Raw genomic sequence first — 14,351 nt, 5'->3', positions numbered from 1 at the left:
CAGGAGTTTGAGATCAGCCTGGCCAAGAAGGTGAAACCTCCTCTCTACTGAAAATACAAAAATTAGCTGAATGCAGTGGCAGGCACCTGTAATCCCAGCTACTCGGGAGGTTGAGGCACGAGAATTGCTTGAACCCTGGAGGCAGAGGTTGCAGTGAGCTGAGATCGTGCCCCAGCCACTCCAGCCTGGGCGACAAAGTGAGACCCTTTCTCAACAAACAAACAAAACACACTGTAGGTATAAGGCACCTGGTATGCAGTAAGTACCCAGCACAGGAAGGAGAGTCACATTCAGAGAAGGGGACAAGTGCAGGGTGAAGCCCTCTGAGGGACCTGAGGGAGTCAAACAGGCAATCCAACCAGAAGCAAGTTCTGGTAAAAGAGAAAGGCTCAGATGCTGGGCCAAGAAACCTCTGTTCTTCTGAGACCAACCAGCTTGAGGCGGTGGAGGCAGGGGATAGGGGAAATATGGGATAGTGGTTAAGACCATGACCCCTGGGGCCAGACAGCCAGGTGCAAAGCCCAGCTCAGCCTGAATTAGTAAGAGGACGTTGAGGCAGTTACATAACCTCTCTATGCCTGAGAGTGTCTGAAAATAGGACCAGCAATGGCACTTTGCTCTTGTGAATATCAGATGAGGTAATCTACATAATAAGTGTTCATTAAATGTAGCTATTACTATTAGAAGGGTATACTGAACTCCTGGCCTGATTCCCACCTTAGGAATGCTAATTAGCATCTTCCCATGATGTGGTCTTGTGAGAGGAGAACACTGTCTTTCCTAAAGTATGTTCACCTCCCTGGGATCATGTCGTTCTCACCTGATTCCTACCAAGTAAACAGGGCATGTGTTAGGAGCCTGGATTTTCTCCTGCAGAGATGTTTCTTCCAAGGCCAAGCCAACATGAAAGCCTCCAGGCTTCCTGATCCTTATTCAGATTTTCTTCTACTGACCTGAAGTCTCCCACACCTATGAAGGGCTCTCACTGTTAATTGGGGGCCATGGAGATAGGCAATGTAGAAAATGATGGAACAGTGTGATTTGAGATATATACCATTCCATATTTTCCCTCGAACTGGGCTCAGTCCCTGGTCACAATGCTGTCTGGGTGCACTTCCCAACACTATTTTCTCTCTGAAGTGTTGAGGGCTAGGGCACTATCTCTGGCTTTTCTCTGACTGGTACTGAGACTTTTTTCTCCAGCCTTAGGTAATCAAAAATTTTCATCATCAGTACAGTTTTGTGAGATTCGGTTGCCTGCCATACAGCAGTTTTACTTTCACCAGAGATATATGTGTAGTTTCTGATTTTGTAAGCTACATGGGATTTACTGTAAATACAGAAGCTCGAAGCCCATAAATGTCACCAGATATAAATCTTTGTAGGCTGGAAGGCATCTAGGTTCTTATAGAAGGAACACTGGATGAGTACTTAGAGGGTCTGTGATGTAGTCTTGGCTTTGCCACTTTTTGGGCAAGTGGCTTAATCGCTCAGGGCCTCAGTTTACCCAGCTATGAAATGGGGATGCCAACAGTAAGTATCAGAGGTGGTTATGAGGACTGAATTAAGTGAGGTGGCGTGTGTACAGGGCTTAGCGTGATGCCGGACACAAAACCCACTCTAAATGGTTAGAAAGACTTTGAAAGCATGTTTTTGGCTTAGTGCCTCCGGAAGTTCTGGAAGGCTTCATCCCATGGAAAAACAAGAGAGTTGTGTGTCTTCACTCAGTTCTGGTTCATTGGTTACGCTTTTTTTTCTTTTAAAGATACATTCTGAAAGGACTACTGCGTATTCTGTTTTCAAATGGATCGATTTGGCTGCAAGTGCTGTCAGTCAATATTGAAACTGAGCTCATTCCTTTTCCATACCTCGGAAGCGCACAGGGAGATTTCCAGTGCGAAGGGCAAGTCTTCCGGGGTTCACCAGGGCTCACGGAGTGTCTGTATGTGGCCAGCTCTGGTGATGCAGCCTGCGGAGGGTCATCTGCGGGAGAATCTGATGGAATCTTGTGAGAGGCATGACTCGCCATCAACATACCGAGAGGCACACAGTTTGCAATTGCAGGGGCTGGGGCTCCAGAACCAAATCTTACGAATCTGGCAATCTGAGGATTGAAAACTGTTTGGCCTGGTATAAAAACCATCCTTAGGGCCCCTTCTGGATAATCCTAGCTTGGATCTTGTTTGGGGGCCAAAGGACTGCAATGAACATAGAATTAGGCATTGTTATATGCGACTAGGAGATCATTCCTTGTTAGCTCCTTTCTGAACCTCTGAGGGTGATTTTTATGGCAAAGAATAAATGTCCCAATTGGGCATGTGTGCTCTGTGCTCACTCTCTGCTCAGAAAGCCTCTCCCACATTTCTGCTCTGAGCCAACTTGGAATCTTTCTTCAAGATTCCAAGTCATTCCAACTGTCTTGATTCCAACTGTCATTGCTTCCAAAAAATCTTCCCTGATTCCTCCCTCCCCTGTCCTTGTGTCCTTCCTCTGTGCCCGACAGTCATGTGTACATGTGTCTGTCATCATGTTGCATTGCTGTCATGATGTGTTCCCTAATGTTTCCTGCACTAAACTGTGAGCTCACGTCAGGTTCAATATCTGAGCCATTCCCATACCCCAGTGCTCAGCATGGAGTACCCAGAAGATGTTCCATTATCGTGGCCTGAACTGAGCCTCCTCCCCGAAACCCCTCGCTCCAGACTTGTTCTCTAAGGCAGGTGCTCAGGAGTCTCAATGAAGCCCATGCTCTCTCCTTTTGCCCAGCACTGCCCACCGCCCTGATGTGTTAGCTGCGGAAATTTATCAGGAAGAGTTGCTGCTTGGCTTATCTGAGCCTGTTTGTAAACTTTGTGCACATTCACATTCAGGAAACAAATAGGATTAATAAGACTGGCAGTGTGCAGTAACTCCAAGCCTGGTTATCACTTACAATAAGGCACTCACATCAATGCCCTGGTGCACTCCAGTGGTTTCCAGAATGGAAGTAATGAAATTTCTGTAGTTAAGCGCCTGTCATTCTGGTGGCTGGGGCGCTCCTGTATAAATCTATAATAGAGAAGGAGTCATTATGGGCACCTGGCATGAGGGCTAGGGAAGGCAGGGTTGACCCAGTTCCTAAGGCTGGTGGTGGCTTAGGGACCAAACCTGCACAAGCACAGAAAATGGCAATTCTGTAGTGTTTTCTCTCACTTTGTCTTTCTTGGGTCAGAATGCAATTTGCATGGGAGCAGGGGACAAGCCCATGAATGAGTATCGCTCCGTCGTGTACTATCAAGTCAAACAGCCGCGCTGGATGGAAACAGTCAAGGTAATAATTAATAATAATAATAATAGATGCGAACACATGTCTGGTTCTTACCATGAACCAGGCACTGTTTTAAGTGCTTTATTTAAATAATTTATGTATTGCTTACAACAGCCATGTGAGGTTTGTACTAATATTTCCTTCATTTTATAGTTGAGGAAACTGGCACAGAACAGGTAAGTAGCCTGACCACGACCACACTGCTAGGAAACATCAGAGCTGGGATTCAAACCTGAGCAGTCTGGCTCTGGGTCTGTGCCCATCACTGCAACCTAAGGGAGCAGAATACTGACTGGAGCAATTAGCATTTTTTTTTTTTTTTTGAGACAGATTCTCACTTTGTTGCCCAGGCTAGAGTACAGTGTTACCATCTCTGCTCACTGCAAACTCTGTCTCCCGGGTTCAAGTGATTCTCCTGTCTCAGCCCCTTGAGTAGCTGGGATTACAAGCGTGCGCCACCACACCAGGCTAATTTTTGTGTTTTTAGTAGAGACGGGGTTTCACCTTGTTGGCCAGGCTGGTCTCAAACTCCTGACCTCAAGTGATCTGCCCACCTTGGCTTCCCAAAGTGCTGGGATTATGGGCATGAGCCACCGTGCCCAGCCTTCTTCCTTTTAATGAGAGCAGGCGAGCAAGGCAGTTCTGCACATGGACCCTAGACCCAGAGAGTCTGGGTTCGTGTTCCAGCCTTAATGCTCACCAGTGGTGTGACCTTGGGCAAGTCATTCACCTGCTCTGTGCCCTGGTTTCCTCATCTGTAAAATGGGAGCAATAGGTTGACTGTGGAAGTGAAAGGATTTAATATACATAACACTGTCAGACAAGTCCTTGGACGAGAGTACTTATTCAGTTAATACAACTCCTGATTATACTTGGCAGTTATCTCAGTCTGCAAAACTGAACTAGATTTTACATTCCTTCAAGATGCCCTTCAAACACTTGACCCTTGCCTGTTTTTTTTACCCACCCCTCTACAAGGCAGTCTAATTGGTAGTGGCAGGCAGCTTTGCACCTCTCTGTGTAGTTGGGGGGAGAAGGCAGAGGAGAGATATCGTTGTTTCAGATATCTGATGAAGTCTCCCTCCAGGTCCTTCTCATATGGCATCTCCCCACAAAATGTTCTGTGGAATACTAAGTGGTCTTTTATTAAAATGACATTTCAGGCTAGGTGCAGTGGCTCATGCCTGTAATCCCAGCACTTTGGGAGGCTGAGGTGGGTGGATCACCTGAGGTCATGAGCTCGAGACGAGCCTGGCCAACATGGTGAAACTCTGTCTCTACTAAAAATAAATACATAAATAAATACATAAGTAAATAAGTCGCGCATGATTGCATGGGCCTGTAGTTCCAGCTACTCAGGAGGCCGAGGCACAAGAATCACTTGAACCTGGGAGGAGGAGGTTGTAGTGAGCTGAGATTGCACCACTGCACTCCAGCCTAGGCAACAGAGTAAGACTCCGTCTCAGGGGGAAAAAAAAAATCATACATTAAATGTATTAAAATAACATTTCCTTATCAAATGTGAGAAACTTGAGAACAAATATAGAAGTTAAAGGCTTCCTTATGTCAAGTTCTTAGAGCCCTTGAGATGTAAATGTGCTCTGCAGATCTGCAAAAGGAAATAAGGATGTAGAGCACATCCCAAAACTCATTGACTACAGAGCATTTTCCTTTTTCCTAGCGTCATATCCTGGGGTTAGGATTCTGTTGAACATATTTTAGAAATTCCTTGTTTTAACCAAAGCAGGTGGGCGGCTTGATGGATCAATGTGATTGTAAACAACATATGAGAATATATTATGTTTATCTTCATGAAATATCTAGCTAAATTCTGAAGCCAGTCATGAACATATTGGAGGGGCACAGGGTGACAGAAAGAACTTCTTTGACTCTAGGTTATAGCAGAAGTCACCATCTGTAGTCTTAGGGTCCTTGGAGGCACCTCTCTGAATCTGAAATGACCCCCTAGCGTGTGTCTGGTGGTATTGTCAGCCAGTGGAAATGGAGGCCTGGTGGGTGAGCACCCTGGTTCCCTTGATCACCCTTCCTTGGTGCAGGATGTAACCAAAATGGAATTGTCAAATAGTCCTCTTGTGGGTGGTGCCCATTTCATCAAGCTGCGCTGTTCTACTCAGCGGTGAGGAGTGGCAGAGCTTGCAAGCCAATGTGAGCCCATCACAGGCTGCATAATGCCTGAAAGATGCCCTTTTGGGATAATTCCTTGACAGAAGTGACATTAACCACAAATATTCACATTACCAGATCGTCACACTAAGCAGAAAGGAATAACCTGCATTGGAATAAGGATGTGGAATCAATTCAGTGAACACTGAAGCTTGATCATAGCTTCAAATATCTCTGCCTTATCATTAGCAGCATTCTTTATTCCCCCTGGGCTCTCTCTCCAAACACAAGATGTACACATGACTTCCTTTTCAGTGATAGCTATTCAAACCCCAGCAGTTCTCCACTTGTTACACATGTTATTACTTTCCTCAGCGTGTCTCCTCATACCCACTGCCTTCAAATTGATGACCCTGTCAACTCTGAGGTCAGAAAGTTGATGTACCACGTTGGGTTTCTCTTCTCTGTTCTCTCTTGTACCTTGGTTATATCTCCTTGCTAGCCCTTGTCACAGGGCTGTTACACATTGCCCCTTGTGTAACATGGGACCATGAACTCTTTGAGTGTGAGGACTCTGCCTTGTATCAGCATGACCAGCACCCCACATGATTATAGTTTCTAGTGAACATTCAACACGCAGGGAAAGGATGAATTGGACTGCAGTTACCCGTGAGGCCCTCAGTTCCTTTGCTCTGCCTGAAACATGGACAGGATGGTGGACCTCCTCAGGCTCAATTCTCATTTTCTGCAACAGAAAGTTCCCCCAAGTATACGTTTGTTTTGGCATTTAATAGGCATCTGTACAGTACAAATTATGTTCCTTTTTAAAATCAGTGTCCTTTTCTCAGGTAGCTAAGCTTCTCTGCATTGGCCTGAATCTCAGATTGCAGAGCAGCTGTGAGACTTTGGGAGGTGGCCTGCACAGAGCCAGGCTGAAAGCATCAAAATCAGTGATGCCAGTGGGCCATTCACTGGACAGGGATGCCCAGGTGACCAGTGGGTGGTTGTCTTAGCTTAGTGTCCTTGGAATCAAAAGCATCTGGACATGTGTCCAATCAAGGGTGAGATGAGCCCTAGGATTTTTCCAAATATTATCAGATTAAAGCATTTTTATTAATTTGCATAAATGAGAATCCTCAAGCAACCCCCCAACAACCATTGTTAATTTGCTAAGCCCTGCTGCAATTGCCAGAACTCCTGGAGTGTGTAAGGAAAATGTGCATTGTGTAGTTTGCAGTGCATCAAATCCTGTGCTAAAGTTATGTGACTTTTATATCAATTTGGGGAGACTCATTTTTCCTCACTATAATTTACAGACTTCTTTTCATTGGCTGGGAATGCAATTTGCCAAATGGATTACATTTGGTACTTTATTTTCTCTTCATAGCTAGTTCTTATGTAATTTATTTACAGTTCATCAGGCTCGATGGATGGGTTGTAAATCAGCAGGCAGCTCTCTCAGTTAAATGGTCAGGCTGCCGTGGAAGAGTGGGGGTGCAGTGGGGAGGGCCCTTTAACTCATTGTGTTCTGAGCTCTGGTTTCTGTCTGTTGAGGTGGCTGTCCCTATTGAAGACATGCAGAGGATCCATCTGCGATTCATGTTTCGACATCGGTCATCTCTGGAATGTGAGTACCATACTGAATGGCATCTCTGCACCTCCCTCTAAGGGGAGAAGAATGGAATAGCTGGGTGGCCCATGTATCATTTTCTTTCTTGACCCCACAATGCTATTTCCAGCTAAAGATAAAGGAGAAAAGAACTTTGCCATGTCCTATGTGAAGCTGATGAAAGAAGATGGGACTACTCTACATGATGGATTCCATGACTTGGTTGTCCTCAAGGTACCATGAGTTGGAAGGAGCTCTGCACTAAGGGGGGTGCAGGAAGCAAGAGGGTGATGGCAAAATTGCTTAGTGGTCAACAGCAGGGACCCCAGAATCACACACACCAGGGTTTACCAACTTTGTGACCTCTTACAAAATCTTGACTTCTTTGGGCCTCTGCTTCCTCATCTTTGTGCCCTCTGTGAATAATTGTGAGAATTATGAGACAGCGCATGTAAACATGGCAATGATGAGTACATGGAAGAACTCAATACATGGAAAAGGTTATTGTTATGTACAGAAAGGTTATCGTTATGACTGTTATGTACTCTTGATTCTGTAAGGACCTCTGTGGCATGTGTAGAGGACGTACAATAAACATTTGAGAGATGCTGCATTGTAGCTAATGGAAAAATATTAAAACCTGCGGTCCTGATCGTGTTGCTGCTGATTAAGCCTGTACTCATCTCACATGTCTTCCTGAGTCTCAGTTTCTTTTTTCTTAAGCAGTTATGGCAATATTTATGACAACCCACTAGGATGACCCATACAAAAGGGCCATCTAAACTATAAAGGGAGTGCAGATGTCCACTATTTTTATTTTTACATTATGAGACTTGTACTGTTTTTGAGACGTGGAGAACTGTTAGTCTGGTTTTACCTGCTGCTTTCCCACATGCCCTCTTATGACAACAGAATACATCTACTAGCACCTGGCTGGAGGCAAGTGTATGGCTGTGAGGTAGGGCAAGGTTGAGTAGCCAGCACATGGATCACACCATTGCCCTTGGCTTTCTTAGCCTTGTAGGCTGAAATTGCCCTTTTGCCTGTGGGATGCATGGCAAACACAGCCTCATCAAGGCTTCATCTCATGGTACTCTTGTACACTTCTCTGAGTCTCTCTGACTTTCCCAGAAAACCTCCTTTCTTCTGTACAGCCTCTGTTTTCTCATTTATCACACAAAGAGTTCTTGGCTTGAAAGCCCTTCTTCCCTGACAGAATGTGAACTCCTTGGGGTCAGAGGCCCAGTTGCAGTCAATTTTCTTTTACCCCCATTAGGTCCCGGTTTCCTTGACTGAGGATAATAATAGTATCTGCTTCATATGATTGTTACAAGGCTTAAATGAAATGAACCAAGGCATATAAAACACTTGGTACCACTCCTGGTGTGGAGTAAAATAAATATTATCTTCTGTAATGCCTACCTCTAGTCATTCATTTTAGCATGCCAAGGCACTTATGTGCCTATCACTCTGCTATACATTCTGTATGCATTATTCTATATTATTTGCTCAGGTATTCTAGGAAGTAGGGATGATGATTATCTTCAGTTTACTAATGAAAAATAAAATGAGACACCAAGGGGCAAAATAATGTATTCAAGAAAGCATAGACCTGTGAATGGCAAAACAGGGTCCAGATCCCAGCACATTCTTACTTAGTGCCTTTGCCATTAAATTCCTCTTTAAGCTAGATTCCTTATTTTGCTGGTGAGCATATATTATGATCTCAAAAAAGGATGAATTAAAATGGACTGTCTGGGAATTTTCGATTCCATTTTTATTTTGCCATTAATGAAGTTCGGAGAGCTTTCACCTAGTGGATCAACCCCCTTTCCATTAATATGTCTTTGAATTCTTACCTGTATTGTGGAAAAACAGCCATGCCACACAAGCCAATGTCTATTGCATCTCTGATGATTTTCTTCACTCTTTATGACTCTCTTCACTTCACAGTGTCTAATTTATCTGCTGTAAACTCTGTGTAGCATTGGATGTGAAGCCTTGGCTTGGGACAGTAACCAAGTGTTTTTTCCAGGGGGACAGCAAGAAGATGGAGGATGCCAGTGCATACCTGACCCTTCCTTCTTATCGACACCATGTGGAAAATAAGGGGGCCACACTGAGCAGGAGCTCCAGCAGCGTTGGGGGGCTTTCTGTCAGCTCCCGGGATGTGTTCTCCATTTCCACCCTGGTGTGCTCCACAAAGCTCACTCAGAATGGTAATGGGGGTCATCAAGAATTGTGTCTGTGGGGAGTGTGTGTGTCCGTGTGTGCGTGCGCATATGCATGTGCTTGCAGGCCCAAGAAGGTCCTGATATGGACAGTTAGGCCAGTAATGATACTTCTGAATGTCTGGACTCTATTTTAGTGGGCTTGCTGGGTTTGCTGAAGTGGCGTATGAAGCCTCAACTGCTACAGGAGAATTTAGAAAAGTTGAAGATTGTGGATGGAGAGGAAGTGGTGAAGGTCAGTGGGGTTCATTTTGTTTGTATTCTTACACTAGTGACAGAACTCTCCATGTGGGTGGCTTCAGGGGAGAAACAAGGTATTGAAGGACATGGGGAAACTTTTCTTCCAACAATGGGACACATTCTCCTAAGTTGCCTTGAGGAATCTTTATTGGGAAATCCAGGGGAGTGACTTGGTTCAATGGCACTGAATGTTGGGTGCCAGAAAACAATGGTTATGCTCAATCTCTGGAAATAGATGAGCCTGGGTGTAAATCCCAGCTCTCCCACTTGCCAACTTTATGTGATAATATAAATGTGACATAGTTCTCAGGGCTGTTATGAACATTCAAGGTGATAATATTTAAAACTTACTCAATAGTCTCTTACACATAGTACACAACAATTAAACCAAAGCATATAAAACAAAGTTCAATAAATGGTAATTATTATTTTTGTTGTCATATGTTGATATATATGTATATGCATATATATGTATGTATGTGTGTGACATACATATGTGTGTGTGTGTATATATATATATAGTAGTATGATCTCTTAGTACTACCCACACATCATTGTTAGAAATAAAAAGTATTCTTGGTTTCTGCTGCTTGGAGAGCATTATGTATTAAAGATGAGAAAGGGAAAGACATCAGGGCTTACATTTTAAGTGAAATAAGCAGAAAACAATGCAAATGTCAGATGTATTATTGCATCCACATGGTAGTGGAGAATAGAAAGTGTCTGAAGTGCAAATCTAATTAAAGCAACCCTTCTCTCCAGCCTTATGAATTGGGACAAGTGTTTCCCAATGGTCCTGGAGATCTTGTTTCCATGATACAGTTAGAAATTCCAAGATTAAACATCTTTATATGGCAGCTATGTGTTTTGAGGGATTATAGGAAATATTGACCCATCCCTTAGGAGGGAGGAAAATCAAGTTTTATTTAATTGCCTCTACCTGGAGAAGCAGTGGTAGAATTTCCAGATGCCGTAAATGTATACCACTTCCCATCTACCTCGTTCAGCAATGGCAGAGTAACTCCCCAAGACACCACTTATAAAGTCTATAACCTTTTGGTAGCTTGGAGAAGTCATGGAAGAAATGAGACTTTTGTTGTCTTCCTCTTGCATTCTTTTTTTTTTTTTAAAGTTTGTTATTTAAATATGATATACATATGATGAAATAGATTCAGAGCAGTTATCTTAAGAGTATAGCATAATGGATTTTTACACACGTACACACCATGTGTACTCACCACCCAGAAGAAGATACAGGCCATTTTTAGCATTATAGTAGATTCCCTCTTACCCCTTCTCAGCCAGTAGTCCCCTGGGGTAATCACTGTCCTGTCTACCATCATCGTCGATGGGTTTTTGCCTACTCTCGAATTTCATAAGAATGGAGTAGTGAAGAGTGTACTTTCTCTGCCTCATGTATTTTACTAAATATAATGCTTGTGAGAATCATCCTCGTTGCTGCCTGTGGAAGTAGTTTGCACTTTAGTCCAGCTGTGTAGTATTCTCTAGTGTGAAAATGCCACCATCTGTGCATCCATTCTGCTGTTGATGGGCAGTTGGGTTCCTCGAACTTCTGACTGTCATGAGTAAAACTACTGTAGACCTTTTGAGCATGACATGTGGTGGATGTGTGCTCTCATTCTCTTGTAGACACTCAGGAGTGGGATTGCTGGGTCACCTGCACTGTGTCTTGTTTCTGAAATAGTGTAACCTTTGTTATTTCTTCCAGTTTCTCCAGGATACTCTGGACGCCCTCTTCAACATCATGATGGAGCATTCTCAAAGTGATGAATATGACATCCTCGTCTTTGATGCCTTGGTAAGAGAGAGGGGAAAAGTGTCTAGTGACAACAGGCATTAATGTGTGCCTTACTGTGAAAATACTGAGAACTCGTGGCCCTCATGGCCTTTTTCATGAATTCTTTGGAGGTGTTGTAATGTTTGGCAACAAGACCAATAATGAGCTGCTTTCCTTTTGCTTCTTGCCAATTCATTTGAAAGCATGAGGCATGGTGGGTTAAAGGGGAATTTTAAATGCTGATGTCAGATTGATGCTGGCTGAAGGTACATGAGGCTGGATACTGTAAATGATTGCCTCTGCTTTCCATCAATGTTGGGAGCTGGTCCCTGGCTAGGTTGTAAAGCACCCAAAATGTTTCCTAGCTTTCCTTTCACCTTTTTCTCCCCATTTCCTCCAACTCGCTAATCATTAGATTTCTCCTACCCACCCAGAACTTTTCATGGTGCTATACCATCCAGATCTTCTTAGTCCTCCCCTATGGTCTTTTTGTCCTCTCCCTATCTCAACTCAGATTTTCTCAGTGTTTTCTCAAAGTAAACATAAGAAACATCTGCATTAGGGAATCAGTGCCCAACAAAGTTTTTATTTGTTAACCCTTCGTGTCATGGATATTTGCATTTTTAAAGAGGTTACTGAGAGACAACGGTGGCTTAATCAAGTGCTTCCTCAGAGAGTACCCTAGAATGCTATCTCTCAGAAAAGATGTTTCATGACAAATATGTGCTTTGATTAATTAATTTGGGGAAGTGTTGAATGTTGCATGACCCTTTTAGAGATGCACAATGTACATAAGTATATTAAAGATTCTAAAACGTTTTGCAATAAGGAAGACAGTCTGATAATGATAACCTGACATTTCTCAAAACTTATTTGACCATGAAATCCTTTTCATCTTAGAACACCCTGCAGCACACTTCATGAAACGCTTTTTTGGGGAAGATGCTACTTTAATAAAGAGGACTCATTATGTATTACTGAGCTAATTCCTGGGCAAAGGATTTTAATGGGGGTTAAATTATGCCAGGTAAAGATGGCTTCCTGCCCTGGGTTTGCCCTGAAAATACTGCTGCCTTGCATCTTCCTCAGATTTACATAATAGGACTCATTGCAGACCGGAAATTTCAGCATTTCAACACTGTTCTGGAGGCTTACATCCAACAGCATTTCAGTGCAACCTTGGCTTACAAGTAAGTAATTGTGTACCTGGGGACTTCTTGTCTACTACCTTCTTGCCCTGCCAGGATGCCTAGGGCACAAGAACTTGAGTAATTTTCTTTTGTCACTAATCTGTGTGAGCTGTCCATTCTCTAACAAAATCTAACCTATGCTTGGGTTATTTGGATATCATTAAAAATGTGGAATACTCATAGGTTTGGATGAATGCCTTATGGTTGCAGTGGTACCTGGAACTGCTTATTCATCCGTTCAGCTTGTGTGTTCTCATTTCTTGAGTGGACACCAGGACTTAAAGGCTACAGAGAAGACCAGGCATGGTGGCTCACGCCTGTAATTCCAGCACTTTGGGAGGCCAAGCTAGGCAGATCACCTGAGGTCAGGAGTTGGAGACCAGGCTGGCCAACATGGTGAAACCCTGTCTCTACTAAAAATACAAAAATTAGCTGAGCATGGTGGTGGGAGCCTGTAATCCCAGCTACTCAGGAGGCTGAGGCAGGAGAATCACTTGAACCAGGGAGATGGAGATTGCAGTGAGCAGAGATCACACCACTGCACTCCAGCCTGGGTGACAGAGTAAGACTCATCTCAAAAAAAAAAAAAAAAAAAAAAAAAAAGGAAGAAAGAAAGAAAAAAAAAAAAGGGCTACAGAGAAGAAAGTGCACGTGCCAAGTAGCTCAGTCTGGCTTGGGTGTAGGGAGAGGGTGAGAGATAGTTGATGCTGGGGAGTTTGGTGGGGACCAGATTGTGGACGGGTCTTGAAAGGCAGGCCAAGTAATTTGAAGTCTGCCCTATGGTAAAGAAGAAACATAGAAAGTTCCTAAGCACACTTAGAGTTCTGTGATATTACAAGAACATGTTCTATAGAAAGAAAAAGCTGGAAAAAAAGACATTATTGCCACCATTATTCCCCATTATTCCCACTTGTAGCCTGATTGTGACTAGTTTTCCTAGTCAAAAGATTTTTTTTTCCTCCCTATCTTTTTCATTGCTGGCTTTTTATGAGCAGGAAATACTTATTAATTCCCTGTAATAAATATAATTTTTATGCAGAATTATTTTTATGCTTACAGACGAGTAAGTGAGCTTGGCTCTACTACCACCTTTAACCTTTGATTGAATGCCTTATAATTTACTGAGCAAACTAATTACCATGATGAAAGAGATGTATTTAGAAAATATTATCTCTTATTCAGGAAATTGATGACAGTGCTGAAGACTTACTTGGATACCTCCAGCAGAGGGGAGCAATGTGAGCCAATCTTAAGAACGCTGAAGGCTTTGGAATATGTGTTCAAGTTCATTGTTCGGTCGAGGACATTATTTTCACAGTGAGTACTTGTTATGTAAGAGTGATTGATTAGCTCTGCAATTCCTCTGGGATACAACAGTATTTTTACTGTAGGAGAAACTCGTTTAAAAAATTATAACCAGCTGTCGATCAAAAACAGCTCAAGAATCCAACCTAGAGAGTAATGAATATGTAATAATCGTACCTCTAAGTTCATTTGGAAAAAAAAAGAAATCTTAACATGTTGCAGAGTTATGTTTTATCCAGTAAATGTGATTTGAGGCTCTTCTGTGTTTCATCTAACATTCTTCATTTGATTTGAAATACGGTGAACATTTTCCAGGAATCTATATTCAAGATTAGAGGGCCTGGGAGCAGGAAGGGCAGAACTCAGGGAGTTTGACGTTTATGTGGCTCTTGTAGGTTATACGTGGCCGGTAAGCTGGTATTTGCAGTTGACCTGTCTGTCCTTGAGATCCTAGTAGCCAAAAAGTGAACTGATGCATTAGAGTACCTTAGAAGATTTTGATGGTCAGTATCACAGAGGCCAGCTGCCTTTTTGAAGGGCTTTGGAG

The 14,351-nt window shown here is 43.1% G+C and overlaps 1 protein-coding gene across 3 annotated transcripts in view; it reads left to right on the top strand.

Annotated features, from left to right (window-relative positions):
* DOCK2 (dedicator of cytokinesis 2) overlaps positions 1 to 14,351 on the top strand; it is a 433,393-nt gene that overhangs the window by 66,869 nt on the left and 352,173 nt on the right. For all 3 annotated transcript variants that reach the window (XM_008015269.3, XM_073010528.1, XM_008015268.3), the window contains exons 15-22: positions 3,212 to 3,310; positions 6,986 to 7,058; positions 7,171 to 7,274; positions 9,076 to 9,259; positions 9,409 to 9,506; positions 11,241 to 11,330; positions 12,399 to 12,499; positions 13,682 to 13,816. In XM_008015269.3, coding sequence (XP_008013460.2) covers positions 3,212 to 3,310; positions 6,986 to 7,058; positions 7,171 to 7,274; positions 9,076 to 9,259; positions 9,409 to 9,506; positions 11,241 to 11,330; positions 12,399 to 12,499; positions 13,682 to 13,816 — 884 coding nt within the window. The remainder of the gene's footprint in view (positions 1 to 3,211; positions 3,311 to 6,985; positions 7,059 to 7,170; positions 7,275 to 9,075; positions 9,260 to 9,408; positions 9,507 to 11,240; positions 11,331 to 12,398; positions 12,500 to 13,681; positions 13,817 to 14,351) is intronic.

This window comes from Chlorocebus sabaeus, chromosome 23 (genome assembly GCF_047675955.1).
Source record: "Chlorocebus sabaeus isolate Y175 chromosome 23, mChlSab1.0.hap1, whole genome shotgun sequence".
In the NCBI taxonomy this organism is placed as follows: domain Eukaryota; kingdom Metazoa; phylum Chordata; class Mammalia; order Primates; family Cercopithecidae; genus Chlorocebus; species Chlorocebus sabaeus.
Note: the sequence above shows the minus strand (reverse complement) of the source record. Positions and strands in the feature narration are given on the sequence as shown.